Source organism: Elgaria multicarinata, chromosome 1, assembly GCF_023053635.1.
Source record: "Elgaria multicarinata webbii isolate HBS135686 ecotype San Diego chromosome 1, rElgMul1.1.pri, whole genome shotgun sequence".
In the NCBI taxonomy this organism is placed as follows: domain Eukaryota; kingdom Metazoa; phylum Chordata; class Lepidosauria; order Squamata; family Anguidae; genus Elgaria; species Elgaria multicarinata.
Window position 1 is genome coordinate 180,002,567 of NC_086171.1, and position 14,725 is coordinate 180,017,291.

The 14,725-nt window shown below is 39.4% G+C and overlaps 1 protein-coding gene across 1 annotated transcript in view; it reads right to left on the reverse strand.

The window, feature by feature from the left end:
- The window catches only part of LOC134411013 (fer-1-like protein 4), a 71,508-nt gene that overhangs the window by 17,267 nt on the left and 39,516 nt on the right, over window positions 1–14,725 (reverse strand). The window contains exons 31-36 of the mRNA XM_063144588.1: window positions 14,084–14,215; window positions 11,294–11,333; window positions 5,565–5,671; window positions 3,201–3,332; window positions 1,566–1,676; window positions 421–548 (exon numbers count right to left, since the gene is read on the reverse strand). Coding sequence (XP_063000658.1) covers window positions 421–548; window positions 1,566–1,676; window positions 3,201–3,332; window positions 5,565–5,671; window positions 11,294–11,333; window positions 14,084–14,215 — 650 coding nt within the window. The remainder of the gene's footprint in view (window positions 1–420; window positions 549–1,565; window positions 1,677–3,200; window positions 3,333–5,564; window positions 5,672–11,293; window positions 11,334–14,083; window positions 14,216–14,725) is intronic.

Here is a 14,725-nt window from a genome sequence, read left to right on the forward strand (position 1 = left end):
GACTCCTGCCTTTGAATTTATGTTTTAATTCCTTTCAATAAATTACTTCTTGGTTAAGCAGCTGTATCTTTAATCGACAAATTCCCTTATCCTTTAAGGTGTCAGGCTCAGTGCTCAATGTTTAAAAGATCCCTCCAATTGTCAAAGGTCATACTGTGTAAAAAAGACACTCAATAACAAGCCCGTTGCCCTTCTTTGTTCCACTGCCATTCCAAAAGAGCACATATATGTACACTTAGTTGGTGTTAGTAATACAAATTCCTTCCTTTTGCATCTACAATGTGTGCTTGTGGGTGTGGGTGTCTTCTGAAATAGATGACCTTATGCAGCTGCCCAGGGTCACCTACAGATAAGGCATGGTCTGCAAGAAGCATTGTGAAGAAGACGTCACTCTGATACAAGATAAAATAACATCCTTACTCTCCAAAAACTGGATTGAGCTGCTTTGGGATATATCGTTCCTTGGTGTCTTTCTGTTGTTGCCCGATTCTAACCACAAGGTAGGGATCTGCCTTGCCATTTGGGTCTGCCGGAGTCAGGTTAGTTGCCTAAAATACATAACATGAGACTGTATAGTTGATAGGACCCAGGGCCATATAGCAGCTGCAGGAAGAAGCATTCCACAAATTTGTCTGGAAGCACCATCATGAATAACTACTACTGCTGAAGAATAATTGACATGATGCTTATATTTAGGTGTTGCATGAGCAAAACATCAGCAATTATAAAATCATAGAACTACAAAGGAACCAAAGGCCACCAGTTACAACCCCATGAAACAGGGCCATTCAAACATTAGCTACTTTCCCCTTCAACAACAAATTAATTCCTACCAATCAGACCCAAGCAAGAGAAGAGACAACAACATCCATCACAGTTAAGGGACTGCAGTACCAATAGTTTCAGAAACCTCCAGCAAGGACGCTAAAGTTCAGGCTGCAGGACAAGCAAAAAATCCTAAGAGTCACTAGGCAATCCAAGGAGGATTGTGTGTGTGTGTGTGAGGGGGGTACTTTTCCCAAGTACATGGAACTGTTAGATGCTGAGAGGTAAGCCAATCCCTTGTTTCCCCAAAACAAAGACAAGGAAACATCAATGGGACTACAGCATTCTAAAGTGGGAAAGAATAAATTCTACATTTATGGACTTATGATGTATTGGGATAAATGATGACACTGTGAAATATAGAACCTTTTAGAATCCAACTTGCTTCTCAGAATGGGAATCCTCTCACACACAATTTGTAGCACAAACAGTCACAAACTGTTGGAAGGCAGACAGGAGTCCGGGAGTTCAAGATGCTCCTTCTATAATAATATCTCTAACTCATGAAAGCACAGTTATTAGGAGATCAATAAGTAGCAACTTGAATTGAAAGGATAGAATCTCTATCATTTCAATGACATACTTTGGAGATCAGCCTTCTATAGCTCAAAGAAGATGCCAATAGAGATAGTAGAATCCCAATTGTCAGAGGTCTACATTGATGGGATAGCTATGAATTCATGTGTTGGTAACCGCAGAAAACGGTTAAAGGCTCATGGAAGTCAGTAAAAAATACTTACTTTAACAATATAGATTCGGACAAGGACCTTAATAGGTCTGTTTCTGGGGATTCCTTGGGAGATCTTGTGTTCTGCGCCTGCCTCCTCAGCTCTGTATACATAGAATGAACCCTGCAATAAAAGGATTACACAAGAATGTGGCAATCCATGCCTTCCTTTCTACTTGAACGATATTCTGAATAGCCCTACCTACACATGTCAGAAGCAATCTTAATTTCCCCCTATATTAGCAGGATTTTTTTTAGCTCATCTCAAACTAGTAGTCACATTCTCAAGAGAGTTTAGATAATCTTACATATCTTTGGTCCAGTTTCTTGATTCTAGAGAGAATTCAGGCGTTTCTCATGCCAAATAGCAACAGGGATACAACAAAGCCATTTATTTATTTATTACATTTATATACCACCCCATAGCAAAGGCTCCTGCCCTAAAGTAACATGTTTCCTCTTGGCCCCTCATAAAAAGGTTAACTTCTATAGTCAGGAGCCTCTTGTATCCCTTTGTGATTTAGATAGCTCTAAGGTAGGCACCTTGATTGAAATCTGAATGTTTGAATTTGAGAGCAAAATTTTCTGAAGGTACTTCGGACTTCAGGTTGGATCCAGAATTAGTCATGGTTAGACTAGTCCCACTGAAATTAATGGGACATGTTGGCCTTGTCCCACTGATTTCAATGAGTCTAGTCTAAGCATGACTAATTCTGGATTCAACCCATCATCTCTACTTCATGGGAATAATAAAGTCTGAATAGGACTGATAACTAATTGTTCACCATAGTATCTCATGACATGGTCCCTAGAAAATATTAGCAGGTGTTATCTACTTACTTTCTACCTTAAGGAAATCTCAAAATAGGCGTAGTTCTAAAGTTTAGAGTCTAAGCTGCTTCTTTCAGGTCTACAAATAAAATGCCCTAAATGATCATTATGCGTCTGAAAAATAACTGGGTCATGTCACTGAGGCTACAATCTTATACCTACTTACTTAGAGGTAAGCCCCACTGATCTCAATGAGGCTCACTTCTGAAGTGACATGTATAAGACTGCACTGTGAAACATTGATTTCTTAGGGCTTTGTTCCAAAATAAATATAACATCCAAAGAGAGATTTGGAATTTCAGTCTTTTGTCCAGTAACAAAAACTAAACAGTTGGCAATTAACACAATGTTATTGTAAAATCACATACTCTTTTCTATATTAATTAATCTGGAATAAATTGTTTCCTTGTTTCTATTTTCACAACCATTAATTTGTATTAGAAAAGGCATGCTCAGAAAATGATTTGACACATTTTAATTAATTGTGAAATGACTTTAACCGTATCTTGTTCTCACAGCCAGAAACCAGATTAATTAAAGCATGGAGTTCTCCTACTCCTTCATTAAACATTTGGTTTAATGTTTGGACAGAAAAAAAGCCCTATGTTTCCCATCCTGGCTGGGGAATGCTGGGAGATGTAGGACCTTTCTTGGTCTAAATATGCATAGGATTGTGCCCTTACAATATTATACTCTTCTGTGGCAACAGTGCAAGAGATTATGTAAAACAGTTTTTAATTCTTTTTTAAAAAAATTTGCTGTAAATGTTCTATGGTACTGGCAAGTCAAAATTCATATGATTCAAAGTACTCATTACCTTGTATTTCCCCACAAAATTCTCCTCCTCATTTCCATCTTCATCCTCATTTGCTTTCCCACGCTGAAGTGGAAAAATACAGAGCCAATCCTCAAAATTGTCAAACTCATTTTCCAGCTCTGAACTGTAGATCTGAAATGAGAGGCATGGTGGCTTTAGAGCTTCCTTGACGTATCAGCTGCTAATATGAACCAGTGCAGAAGAGAAAAGTTCTACATCCAAAGGACTATTCCCTAAAGTGGATGTTCTTCACTGCAAGGCCCAAGGGCTACTGGCAGCTCCTGATGTCTTCACATGCAGCTCTCTGCTTCTCTGAGCTTCTTCACGTGAGTGAAATAAGGTACGCCCATGACTGGCCGCTCATGGAAGTTCACAGGTCCTTTAGAAGATGTTGGCAACGTCCTGCACATCCTCCACGCCTTCCCCCAGTAACTCCGGTTTTGTTTTGTTTTTAAAGTGATATCCTGATTCTGTTGAAATATCTTGGGATTTCCTACCAAATACAAGGGAAGTTGCACTACAAGCTACCCACTAGGGGGCGCTGTCCCGTTCAGGGCTATGATCAGCAAGAGAAAGGGATGTTTTCCATTAAAGACCACGTGGTCATCCCTCTCCAGCTGTGTAATACTGCCCCATATGATTACACAAGAGAAACAGGAAGCAAAGCCCCCGTAAGGAAATATGATTTCCCATTAATCTAAAGAACTCCCCTCTCTCATTCTCTCTCTGCAGTATCTGCTCAGCCTCAGCAGTAGCAGTTTTACTTCAGTAGACAGTGAAATATTTATTTATTTATTTATTTATTTATTACATTTTTATACCGCCCAATAGCCGAAGCTCTCTGGGCGGTTCACAAAAATTAAAACAATACTCTCAGGCTGTACAGTGGGATATAAATATACTAGCACACTGAAACGTAAACATACAGAGAACTACGTATAATAAAGCAGGAGCAGGCAGACCTCATAAGAGCATATGAGAAGCCATGCTGGAGCAGATTAAGGGTCCATCTAGTCCAGCACTCTGTTCACACAGTGGCCAAACAGCTGTCAATTAGGGATCCACAAGCAGGACATGGTGCAATAGCACCTCCCACCCGTGCTCCCCGGCAACTGGTTAATATAGGCTTACTGCCTCTGATACTGGAGGTAGCATAAACCCTTCTCCAACAGGAATTTAGCCACCCCCTTTTAAAGTCATCCAAATTGGTGGCCATCACAACATCTTGTGGTAGCGAATTCCATAGTTTAGCTATGCATGATGTGAAGAAGTCTTTCTTTTTATCTGTCTTGAATCTCCCACCCATCAACTTCATAGGATGACCTCGGGTTCTAGTATTAAGAGAGAGGAGGAAAATGTCTCCCTATTCACTTTCTCCACACCATGCATAATTTTGTACACTCTATCATGTCTCCACTTAGTCTTTTTTCCAAGCGAAACGTCAGGTTTGCAGGTTCTACATTTTTTAAAAAATTATTTTATTTATTACATTTTTATACTGCCCATCAGTTGAAGCTCTCTGGGCAGTGCACAATTTTACTAGAATCCCAATGTCCACCAACTGGAGCCATGTGAAAAATAGTGGCCGGGGCAGGGGGGGAGACTTAGGGCATGATCCTATGCATGTTTAGACAGGAAAAACATCCATGTTAGCTAGGGAATGCTGGGAGTTGTAGGACCTTTTTCTTTCTAACCATGCATAGGATTGGGCCTTTACTCTTAGAATTAAAAAACAAGGGTACCTCTGAACACATGATCAGCCCAGGAATTTGTTTTCAGTACCAGAACCGAGCTCATAGTCCTGTCACACAAAAATCTACTCTTGAGGCCCATCTACACAGAGATGGTTTCTGGGGTAATTCCATTTAAATCTGGATTTTCATGAAATTCGGTTTGCTCATCCAAAATAATTAGATGAAAATGCCCAAATTAATTTACTTGTTCTACAAAATTAGAAAGTGATTTATTTATTTATTTATTTATTTATTTATTTTATTACATTTATATACCATCCCACAGCCGAAGCTCTCTGGGCGGTTTACAACAATTAAAAATGGTAAACATTAAAAGTATACAAAATTTAAAAACCATCAAAAACATAAAAAAACAATATAAAAGCAACAGTATCCATTTAAAAACAACAATTCTAATATGCAATGTTGTGTGTGGTGTGGAGGTGAGATATGGCAATATGGAACTGCCCAAATTAATGTACTAGATTTGCAAAATTAGAAAATGATATGCATAATATGAAATGCGGAGACGTGGCATTGAAATGTGGCAATATGACTTATCTATGTATAACTTATGTATAACTTATAACTATGTATAACTTATGTATAACTTTCACCTTTGAAGACTTACCTTTAATGTGGCTATAAGTTTCCTTTTGGGACGGACTGGCTCAGCTTCAACAACCACTTCTTCTTCCACTTCCACATCAAGAGAAGCAACGTTGAAATTTCCTCCATCTAAATAAAATATTGAGATATTAATGGGGAGTTCTGCTCAGCTTGTAAAGCTTCTGCCTATAATGGCATTTAATAACCGCCAGTCAAGTCAATGAACTGCTTGTTTTTCTTCTTTGTCCTCTTTAGTGTCAGCCGTTCTTGCTTGCCATTGGGAGCAGTGGGGAAAGTGGATGATGCAAAAGTGAACAAGGATGTAAAGCAGCCATGTCAGTGACCTCCTCTAGCATCAAAAAGCAAGACTGTAGTGATGGTGAATGCACAGCAGCGATTAGTGCCAGCTACAGGTTTTTGAATGTGCTTGAGCAAGACACCCTGAAAGGGCCCCATTCCTTTCTCCTCACCACCATTAACACCAGCTGCTATTGATTCTCATCCTTTCTCTTATCATTACTACTGCTTGCTTGCTTCACAGGCAGAGAACCAGTTAGCAAGTAGGTGGTGGCATCTACTGCTCCTACTCCTCACCACCACTGTTTTCTGGGCCAGATCAAGAGGCCCTTGAACAAGCAGGGTGCAGTGATGAAGAGGAGGAGCAAGCCCAGGCAGCTCTTGTCAGTGAACCCCTGCTTGGGTGTGGGCCCTCAGCATCTGCTCAACCATGACTGTCCTTGCTGGCCACCCTGGCAGCCATTTTCTCTTTGCTAGGCATTTGTATAAACTGTCAGAACAAGGGGATATTGCAGAAACCTGGAGCTGTCTATCTGCATGAGGCTTATTAAGTGGATAATGTGTGAACCAGCCCTATGTGTATGATGAAATCTGAACGAAGCAGTTTGGATTTGGCTAACAGAGTTGCTATGAAAGTGGGGTGGGGTGGGGAGAAAGAGAGAAGGTTTTGAAAGACTGAACTGATGTTGTTGTGAAACAAGCATGGATAGCATGTATGGTTATAATATGTGTTGATTCTGTACATTTACATTCTGTATGACGCCAGTTCTGCACCAAGCCAGGTCTACACCAAGCAGGATATGACACTTTGAAAACGGTTTGAAAACTATATATGGAGTGTGACCTGGACCCCAACAGTTGTCACTACTGTTATAAACGGTTTAAAAACAGTAGTGTAGATCCTGCCTTAGTCTCTCTGAGTGTCATCACACGGGGGAAATTACGTTTCCTTACTGTCACTTCTCTGCCCACGTGTTTCTCCCATTTCAAAGATGAAGTAAACAACATGCACGTGGGCCATTCTATGGGCCATTTTGATCATGCTGCTTCTCTTACACACAGCACGAGATAGCAGCAAGTTCTTACAGGGGTATTTTTTTGTTGCACAAAGAAGGCTAGAAAGGGCAGGAGGCACGCGGGATGTAGACAATGTCATGAGAGGGACCCGCAAAAATCCGTGAGTGCCCAGCAACGAGCATGCAATAAATGCTCGTCTGATAACACCCTCTGTCTCTCTCCTCAGTCCTGTTTTCACGAGGCTGAGTTGGCACTGCCTTCCCCCCAAACCCTGTGGTTTTTCTTTTTTTTCTTTTTTTTTTTTAAATTTTTATTCATTTTCAACACTATATAAACATAGATAAACATTACCAAAATATAACTGAAACAAAACACAATAAGAAAAAAAAACATCAAATATCTGCTGCATACATATTGAATGATTGTTGAGTACAAATATCAAAAACTATTACATATACCTTATCATACTACAACATCTTCGTTCTTAACATAAAAGTGCACCCCCCACCTCGGGATCATTCTTGAGTCCAAAATCTAATCGTTTCTTCTGCTGGTGGTTTCCCACTTCCCTTAGTAAACACAAACACTAGGAACTGTTTCCAAATTCCTTCGAACTCATTTATTTTAGTTACGCCTTTTCTCCACTTAATATTACATGTCAGTTTATCATTAATGGCTATATCCCATACTTCTTTGTACCATTCCTCAATAGAATATTCCCCTTGGACCTTCCAGTTCCTAGCTACCATCAGTCGTGCTGCAACCAACAAATTCGATATCAGCTCTATAGTTCCTTTTCCACACTTTATATCTTCAAATAGTGACAGCAATGCTATTTTTGGTGTTTGTTCTATTTTCATTCCCACTATTTCTTCAATTTCTGAGAACACCATCTTCCATAATCTTTGTACATATTTGCATTGCCACCACATATGTAAATACGTTCCTTTTTCCCCACAACCTCTCCAACAATTTGCTGAATGTTGATCACTTATCTTATTCAATCTAACCGGGGTTAGGTACCACCTCCATAGGATTTTAAAATAATTCTCCTTTATTCTTACTGATAAACTTCTCAACACTCTTTGTTTCCATAGTCCCTCCCAGCTCTGTCGCCCTATTTGTATCTTCAAATCTGATTCCCAAACCATTTTCTCTGTATTCTCTCTAAACTCCTTCTCTAACAATATTTTATATATTTCACTCATTAATCCTTTTGAAACTATACTCCCTCCTTTCCCTTCCTCCTTACTTACTACTAATTCTTCAAACCTCGTCATCTTTCTGCACATTCTATTATCTTTAATCCACTTTTTATTCCATTGCTCTAATTGACCATATTCTAACCAAGATAGCTTCTTCTCCTTTAACAAATTTTCCATATCCTCTCTTGTTTTAATATCTCTTACCCAATCCTTTAATCTTATTTTATTTTTCTCTTTTAATATTTTACATAATCTACCCTTTAGATCCTCTGGGAAATTCTTTAACATTATTATCGGTGCTAAGGGAGAGTTGCTCGGAAGCAGCTTCCCTTTAAATTTACTCCAAATTTCCCATTGAGTCCTCAGGAGTGGATTATCTATACTTCCAACCCACTTTCTTCCTCCGTCTTTAAAAAAAACATTCTCCAAATTCATCTCTACCTTATTTATGGTTTTTTCTTCCATCCAATATAAATCTCCTACTCCCATAATTGCTTCTACAACATGTCTTAATCTATTTGCTACGTAGTATAATTTTATGTTTGGGAGACCCATTCCCCCCTTTTTTTGGCTTAGGTACCAATTATTTTTATTCACTCTTGCTCTTTTCTCCATTACAATATTTATTAATAATATTTTGCCAACTTTTTATCTCGGTTTCTGATATTTTTATAGGTAACATTCTAAATACAAAATTAATTTTAGCTAATATCTTCATTTTTATTAAGGCTATTCTTCCGAACCAAGATAAATTTAATCTTTTATATTTCTCCAATTTCTCTAATACCTCTTTCTTTAACCTCGTTAAATTTTCCTTTTCAAGATTCTCTAAATTTTTTGTAATTTTAATTCCCAAATATTTAATCTCATTCTTAACTTTCAATTCCATTCCCTTAAATTCCCAATCCTTTTCTTCCTTCTTGGTATAGTTAAACAACATCATCTCTGATTTAGACCAATTTATTTTTAACCCTGTAATTTCCTCAAATTCCCTCAACTGATATTTAATTCTTTCTAATTTTCTTAATGGATTCTTAATGGTCAATAAAGTGTCATCCGCAAACATGTTTAACTTTATTTCCCTTACCTCTCCAATTCCTTCTAACTCTTCATCCTCCCTTAGTGCCTTCGCCAAAACTTCCATAACCATTACAAACAGGACCGGTGAGAGCGGACATCCTTGTCTTGTTCCTCTGGCTAGTCGTATCTTTTCAGTAAGTCCGTCATTTACCACCACTACCGCCGTATTTTGGGAATATAGCTGTTCTATTACATTTTTAAATTTATTTCCAAATCCCAATTTATCTATAATACTCTTTAGTGCCTGCCAGCTCACACAATCAAAAGCTTTAAAAATATCTAATGCCATAATACCTGCCTTAATATTTGCTTTTTTTATTACATTTATTACATTTAAAACTCTACCCACTAAATTATGCATATGCCTTCCTACCACAAACCCACATTGATCTGCTCCTATATATTCTGCCAAAAATTTATTTAGCCGTTTGGCCATAATAGATGTAAAAATTTTAGCATCCTGATTTATTAAAGAAATAGGTCTATAAGAATCGGGATTAGTCAAATCTTTATCTGGTTTTGGGATCAGAATTATCACTGAATGTTCCCATGATTCAGGTATCTTCTCTCCTGATAATATCCTATTATAAAGTTCCATTATTTTTGGAACTAAACAATCTTTGAAGACCTTATCCGAAAGAACACGCATTTGTTGTCTAAATTCATTCATTTGCAGATCCTTTTTTTTAAAATGATGATATTATTCTCTACAATAACTGCCTTAATTTCTGCTAGGGAGGGAAAGTTGCTGTCCATTGCTTTTCCCCCTTCAGCCATATTCTTTTCTTTATTTGGTACTGTATCCAAAGAAACTGGGTCTATAACTTCGTCTTCCTGGTCTGTTCCAGGGGCTGTATCTTCCAGGTGGGAGAGGTGGGTTAAATTATGATTTGAAGGTTTCTTTTTTTGTATATTCAACTTTTCCCACTTCTTAATCTTTTTTTTAATGTTGGACATAGGACCCTTCTGAGTAGGGCATAAATCTTAGAGCCCCCACTTCCTTAGCAACTTTTACTGGCTTCTCTTCTATGTGCCAAACACACCACCTTCTTCCCGAGGGGGAGGAAATATATTCAGTTCACAACAGCATTCACTAGAGGGGATCAGATCCAATCATTCACAGTTTCTCAAAATCCCACATCTCCCTCACAGAATGCTGTTTCTTCCCCTTCACCCCCCCCCCCTTCTCGGCACACCGCAAACAGCTTCCACTTTCCACTTTACAAAGATTACAGCAAACAACTTCAAAGCCAGTATTTCAATCTTTCCAACTTAAGATAAAGGATGAGAAGTGAGGATCGCTGTAAATCAGATCAACGTCTAACAAGCATAAGTTCTTTCTTTTCAAACTGCGACATCAATCATGTTACTTTCGGTTTCGCCTCTGCAGTTTATAAAGACATTCCGTCAAGCTCACCTCATCCCATCGGCTCTTCTCAACACTTTCCAGCTCCGATAGCTTTTATAATCATTTCCTGTCGTTTGCTCAAAGATTTATGCCCATTAAAAAATAGATAATTGCTTTTTCCGGCAACGCCGCTCAGAGCCTCAGAAGAAACCTGCCACCGCCATGGCTGCCAAGCTCCGCCCCCACCCTGTGGTTTTTCTTAGCTGGGGTGGTGTCAGGTAAGGAGGAAGCATGGGGTTTACAGCGGTCATCCGGGTACCCCTGCCCTCTTCCTGGTGGAAGGCAATCAATCACTGGTCACCTCCCACCAGGACCGCCCCACACACGGATTGGCCCTGGAAGAGCCATACTGACCTCACTCCCACCGAAAAAGCTGGGGTAAGCCCCAACTTTTTCAATACACAGCTTTGCAGGAAAGCCCCACAGTGGCTGCAAATCTGCAGCTGCATCATATAACTGACGAAGCGCAGATTCGTACCCACCGCGGAGCTTTCTCCACATATAGATAGCCCCCCATAAAGGAAATGGATTCTAGAAAGGGTCTATCCCATAGCTCTAAGAATAGATAGGCCCCCAATCTGGGGTCCTCCAGTTGTGTTGGACTACAACCTCATCATCCTGAGCCAGCGTGGCTGATGGGAGTCGCAGGCCAAACCAGTTGAGGAAGGCTGAGCTATGTTTTTTGAACACCAGATGATCTGGAAAGTTTTTGTTCTGGTAATTTGTACAGTATGAAGAACTCACCTGGATCATTTGGGTCATCCTCTTCATCATCACTAAGAGTCTGTATAAGAGAATGACCATTAATCACACTGTGACAGATGTCAATCAGTTTCTACTATTCCACTATTTTAACAAATCTTCTACTACAAGTGCTGGATGTATTTTGCAGCAAAATGCTAAAAATAACTAGACAGAAAATACTAATTGTGTAATAATAAGAATAGGTAGAACATTTCAGTAGTCTCTTTCCCTTCTTCCAGTTTCTAATTATTTTGTATTATGATTTTGTTTCTATACTAGATTAGAAGCCTAGTTGGGTATTGTTCTGGACAGTGCCTATATTTTAGGTGCTCAGTAAATAATAATAATAATAACAATAACAACAAAAAGTTTCCATAGTCTTAATAACACACTGAAATTCTATACATGTATATTCAAAAGTAAGGCACATCGAGTTCAGTGAGGCTTACTCTCAGGTAAGCAGTTATAGAATAGCAGGCTAAGATACTTTGCATAGGAATGTGCATTTTGGGGATAGGGAATGGATCTATCTCTATTATGAAGCCTGGTTAGAACTATTCAAGGGCAAAAATAGTTGTATGGAGTTGTGTGAGCCAAGAAAATAAATAGTCTAAGTTAAGTCAACATGCTTCCTGACAGGTTAATAATCCAGCAAATGAATTTCTACAAGGATCTAGATATAAATACATCTGAAAGCACATAGCACCAAAAATCAATAAAATAGCTGGCAGTGTCATATTAAGGCTCACCATTGATTTTTAAAAGTAGCCAGTTATCTTAGAGAGAAAAGAATATACACAGAGCATAAAACTCAAGGGTAACTAGAAGAAATCAACGAAGGAGGCTCTGCAAGCAGAACAGCATGCCATTATTATTCCTTTTATTTCTGCCTTCCTCACAAATTATTGCTAAGTAAACAGTATGGTTGCAGCAAAATAAATGCAGAAGGACTTTCTTGAATTAATGCCATTTTTAAAGGATCATGGTTTGTTTTAGAACATCATAGATTAATCAGATGCAGTTATTGTACATATCTTCTGAGTGGATATGCTTCTTTCCTACTATCTGTCCTTTGCAGTTCTCTATACTGCAGGCATTTGCTTCACATCTTATCCCTGGGGTCTCCAACGTGGTGCCCCTCCTGATTTTTATTTATTTATTTATTTATTTATTACATTTTTATACCGCCCAATAGCCGAAGCTCTCTGGGTGGTTCACAAAAATTAAAATTAAAATATTTTATTTCTTTATTTTATTTTTTAACTGGGAGGCTGGCATATTGCTAAATGAAATGCTGCCCTCAGTGCCATCTTTAATTGGCATAAAAGAACCGTTTGACATCTTGGAGCTCAGCCCCCACCATTACCATGTACTTAGATACTTGGAGAAGTTACGTTTATTTTAGTTTGCCTTCTGGGAAATGAGTGTTTGTGACTGGCCATCCCAGTCACTAGTAGCCATTGTATGAATGGGCAAGTCCCTTATGTCAGCCATTTTGTGAGAGCACCCACAACACACTCTCAACATTCCAAATGTGAGCACTGACCAAGAAAAGGTTGGGGTTCCCTATCTTAGCCCCATATTGTGAATACTGTTACGCCCTCAGACTCCAATTCCTCAAACTGAACACTTGAGGGGTGCAAGCATTACTTTGGGTTTCAATTTGCTTGGAATGAAGTACTGGAGGCTTATGGCATTTTTGTGCTATATGGTTTATTTATACATATATACAGGTTGAGCATAGATGGGGAATCTCAGCATTAACACTTCAGAAGATTTCTGTTCCCCAATAGGTTTCTAGGAGGGGTCTGGTGCACCTGAAAGTTGCCTCCAGAGCTCCAACTTAGCTCTCCACTCCACCATAATCTTGTCCCAGTCTCTCTCAACTGCAACTCTAAGCTCCATCACACCAGGGGTTAACATGCTCCCTACCTCGCTTCTCAGCCCATGTTTTCCTTCCTCAAGTTACTTCCTCTTTCAAGAAGAGGAAGTACTCAACGAGCACGATGCCCATTGAGTCCACTGTTCTAATGGCGCTGCTGCTTCTGCACACAGCAGGAAAGAGCAGCAATTCCGTGTTTAAAAATACATCTGCATCAGACTTAATGAGTGGGGTTTTTGTCACGCAAGGAAGGCCAGAAGGGGCGGAAGGACCTGAGCAAACTCTATGAGTGCCAAGTAATGAGCGTGTAATAAAACGCTCATCGGGTGGAGCTTAGAAAGCCTCGGGAACAAAATTTGCAGCTTCTATATGGCATCATCTCTCACAGGGAGCAGAGAAGTAAAGCTCTGATTCCCGAGGGACTCTTTGCTTCCAGAAGAATCCAGGTTATATAGAGAAAACTCTGTAACAAAAGGAAATGTACTTGGACAGTATTTTCCCTGACAGAGCCAGAACTCTTTGGAACATTTGCCCACTTAAGCCAGCCTTTCCCAACCTAGTGTTTTCCAGGTGTTTTGGACTATGACTCACACTATCCCAAAGCACTGGTCATGCTGGGTGGGGCTAATGGGAGCTATAGTCAAAAATATCTGGAGGGCACCAGACTAGGGGAGGGTGGCTTTAGCAGTCCTTCTATTATCCAAAGCCCAACCTTAAAACCAATCAATAGAGCTGGAAAGAGCCTTGTGATCCAAAAGAGCTGGAAAGGTCTTTGAGTTTCCAATAGAGATGGAGAGGACTTTGTTCCCAACAGAGTTGGAGAGCACCTTGTTTCCAGTAGAATTGGAGACGACTCTCCTCCATCTCAATACAATACAATACATCATCATAGAATACCAATCAATTACCTGGTTATTTAATTCCTTTAATGATTCATAGTACTTAGACCACCAATCCAGTTCTTCCTTCTCAGGCTTCTCCTCCTCAAATTCTTCCTCCTTTGGCATCAGTTTATCAAGAGGGAGTTTCTTCAAAGGCTCCTGAGGGTAAATGACAAAGTATCTCAACCCATCAAGGGCATGTGGGAACATCAGAAGAGCTCACCTGGACTGGACCCAAAATCCACTCCAGCCCAGCCTTCCCCAACATGGTTCCCTCTAGATTGGGGAAGGTGGGGCTAGCCCAGCATCCTGCTTCCAACAGCATCCTGCTGCGTTACGAAGGTTTGACCCTAAAAGGCAGCCTACAAATATTTTAAATAAATACCATTCCTCTAGCAAGGAGCCTGATTTTAATGAAAAGTTGTATATTTTTGTTAAAAGAGCAACCATTTTTAATTTTATATTTTAACAAGACTGGCTAAAACACATCTAATAAGAAACCCTATAGTGTAGATAGTGGATAGAGAATTAATCACATCACCAATTCCTAAATGAATGAGCTGTAAGGATTATAAGTGTAGGAAACATGGCAGAAATTCCCTAATCAATATTACCATCCACAGCTGCTACAGGGCTCTTTCCCCAAAGAGGGAAAAGACAAAAACTCTT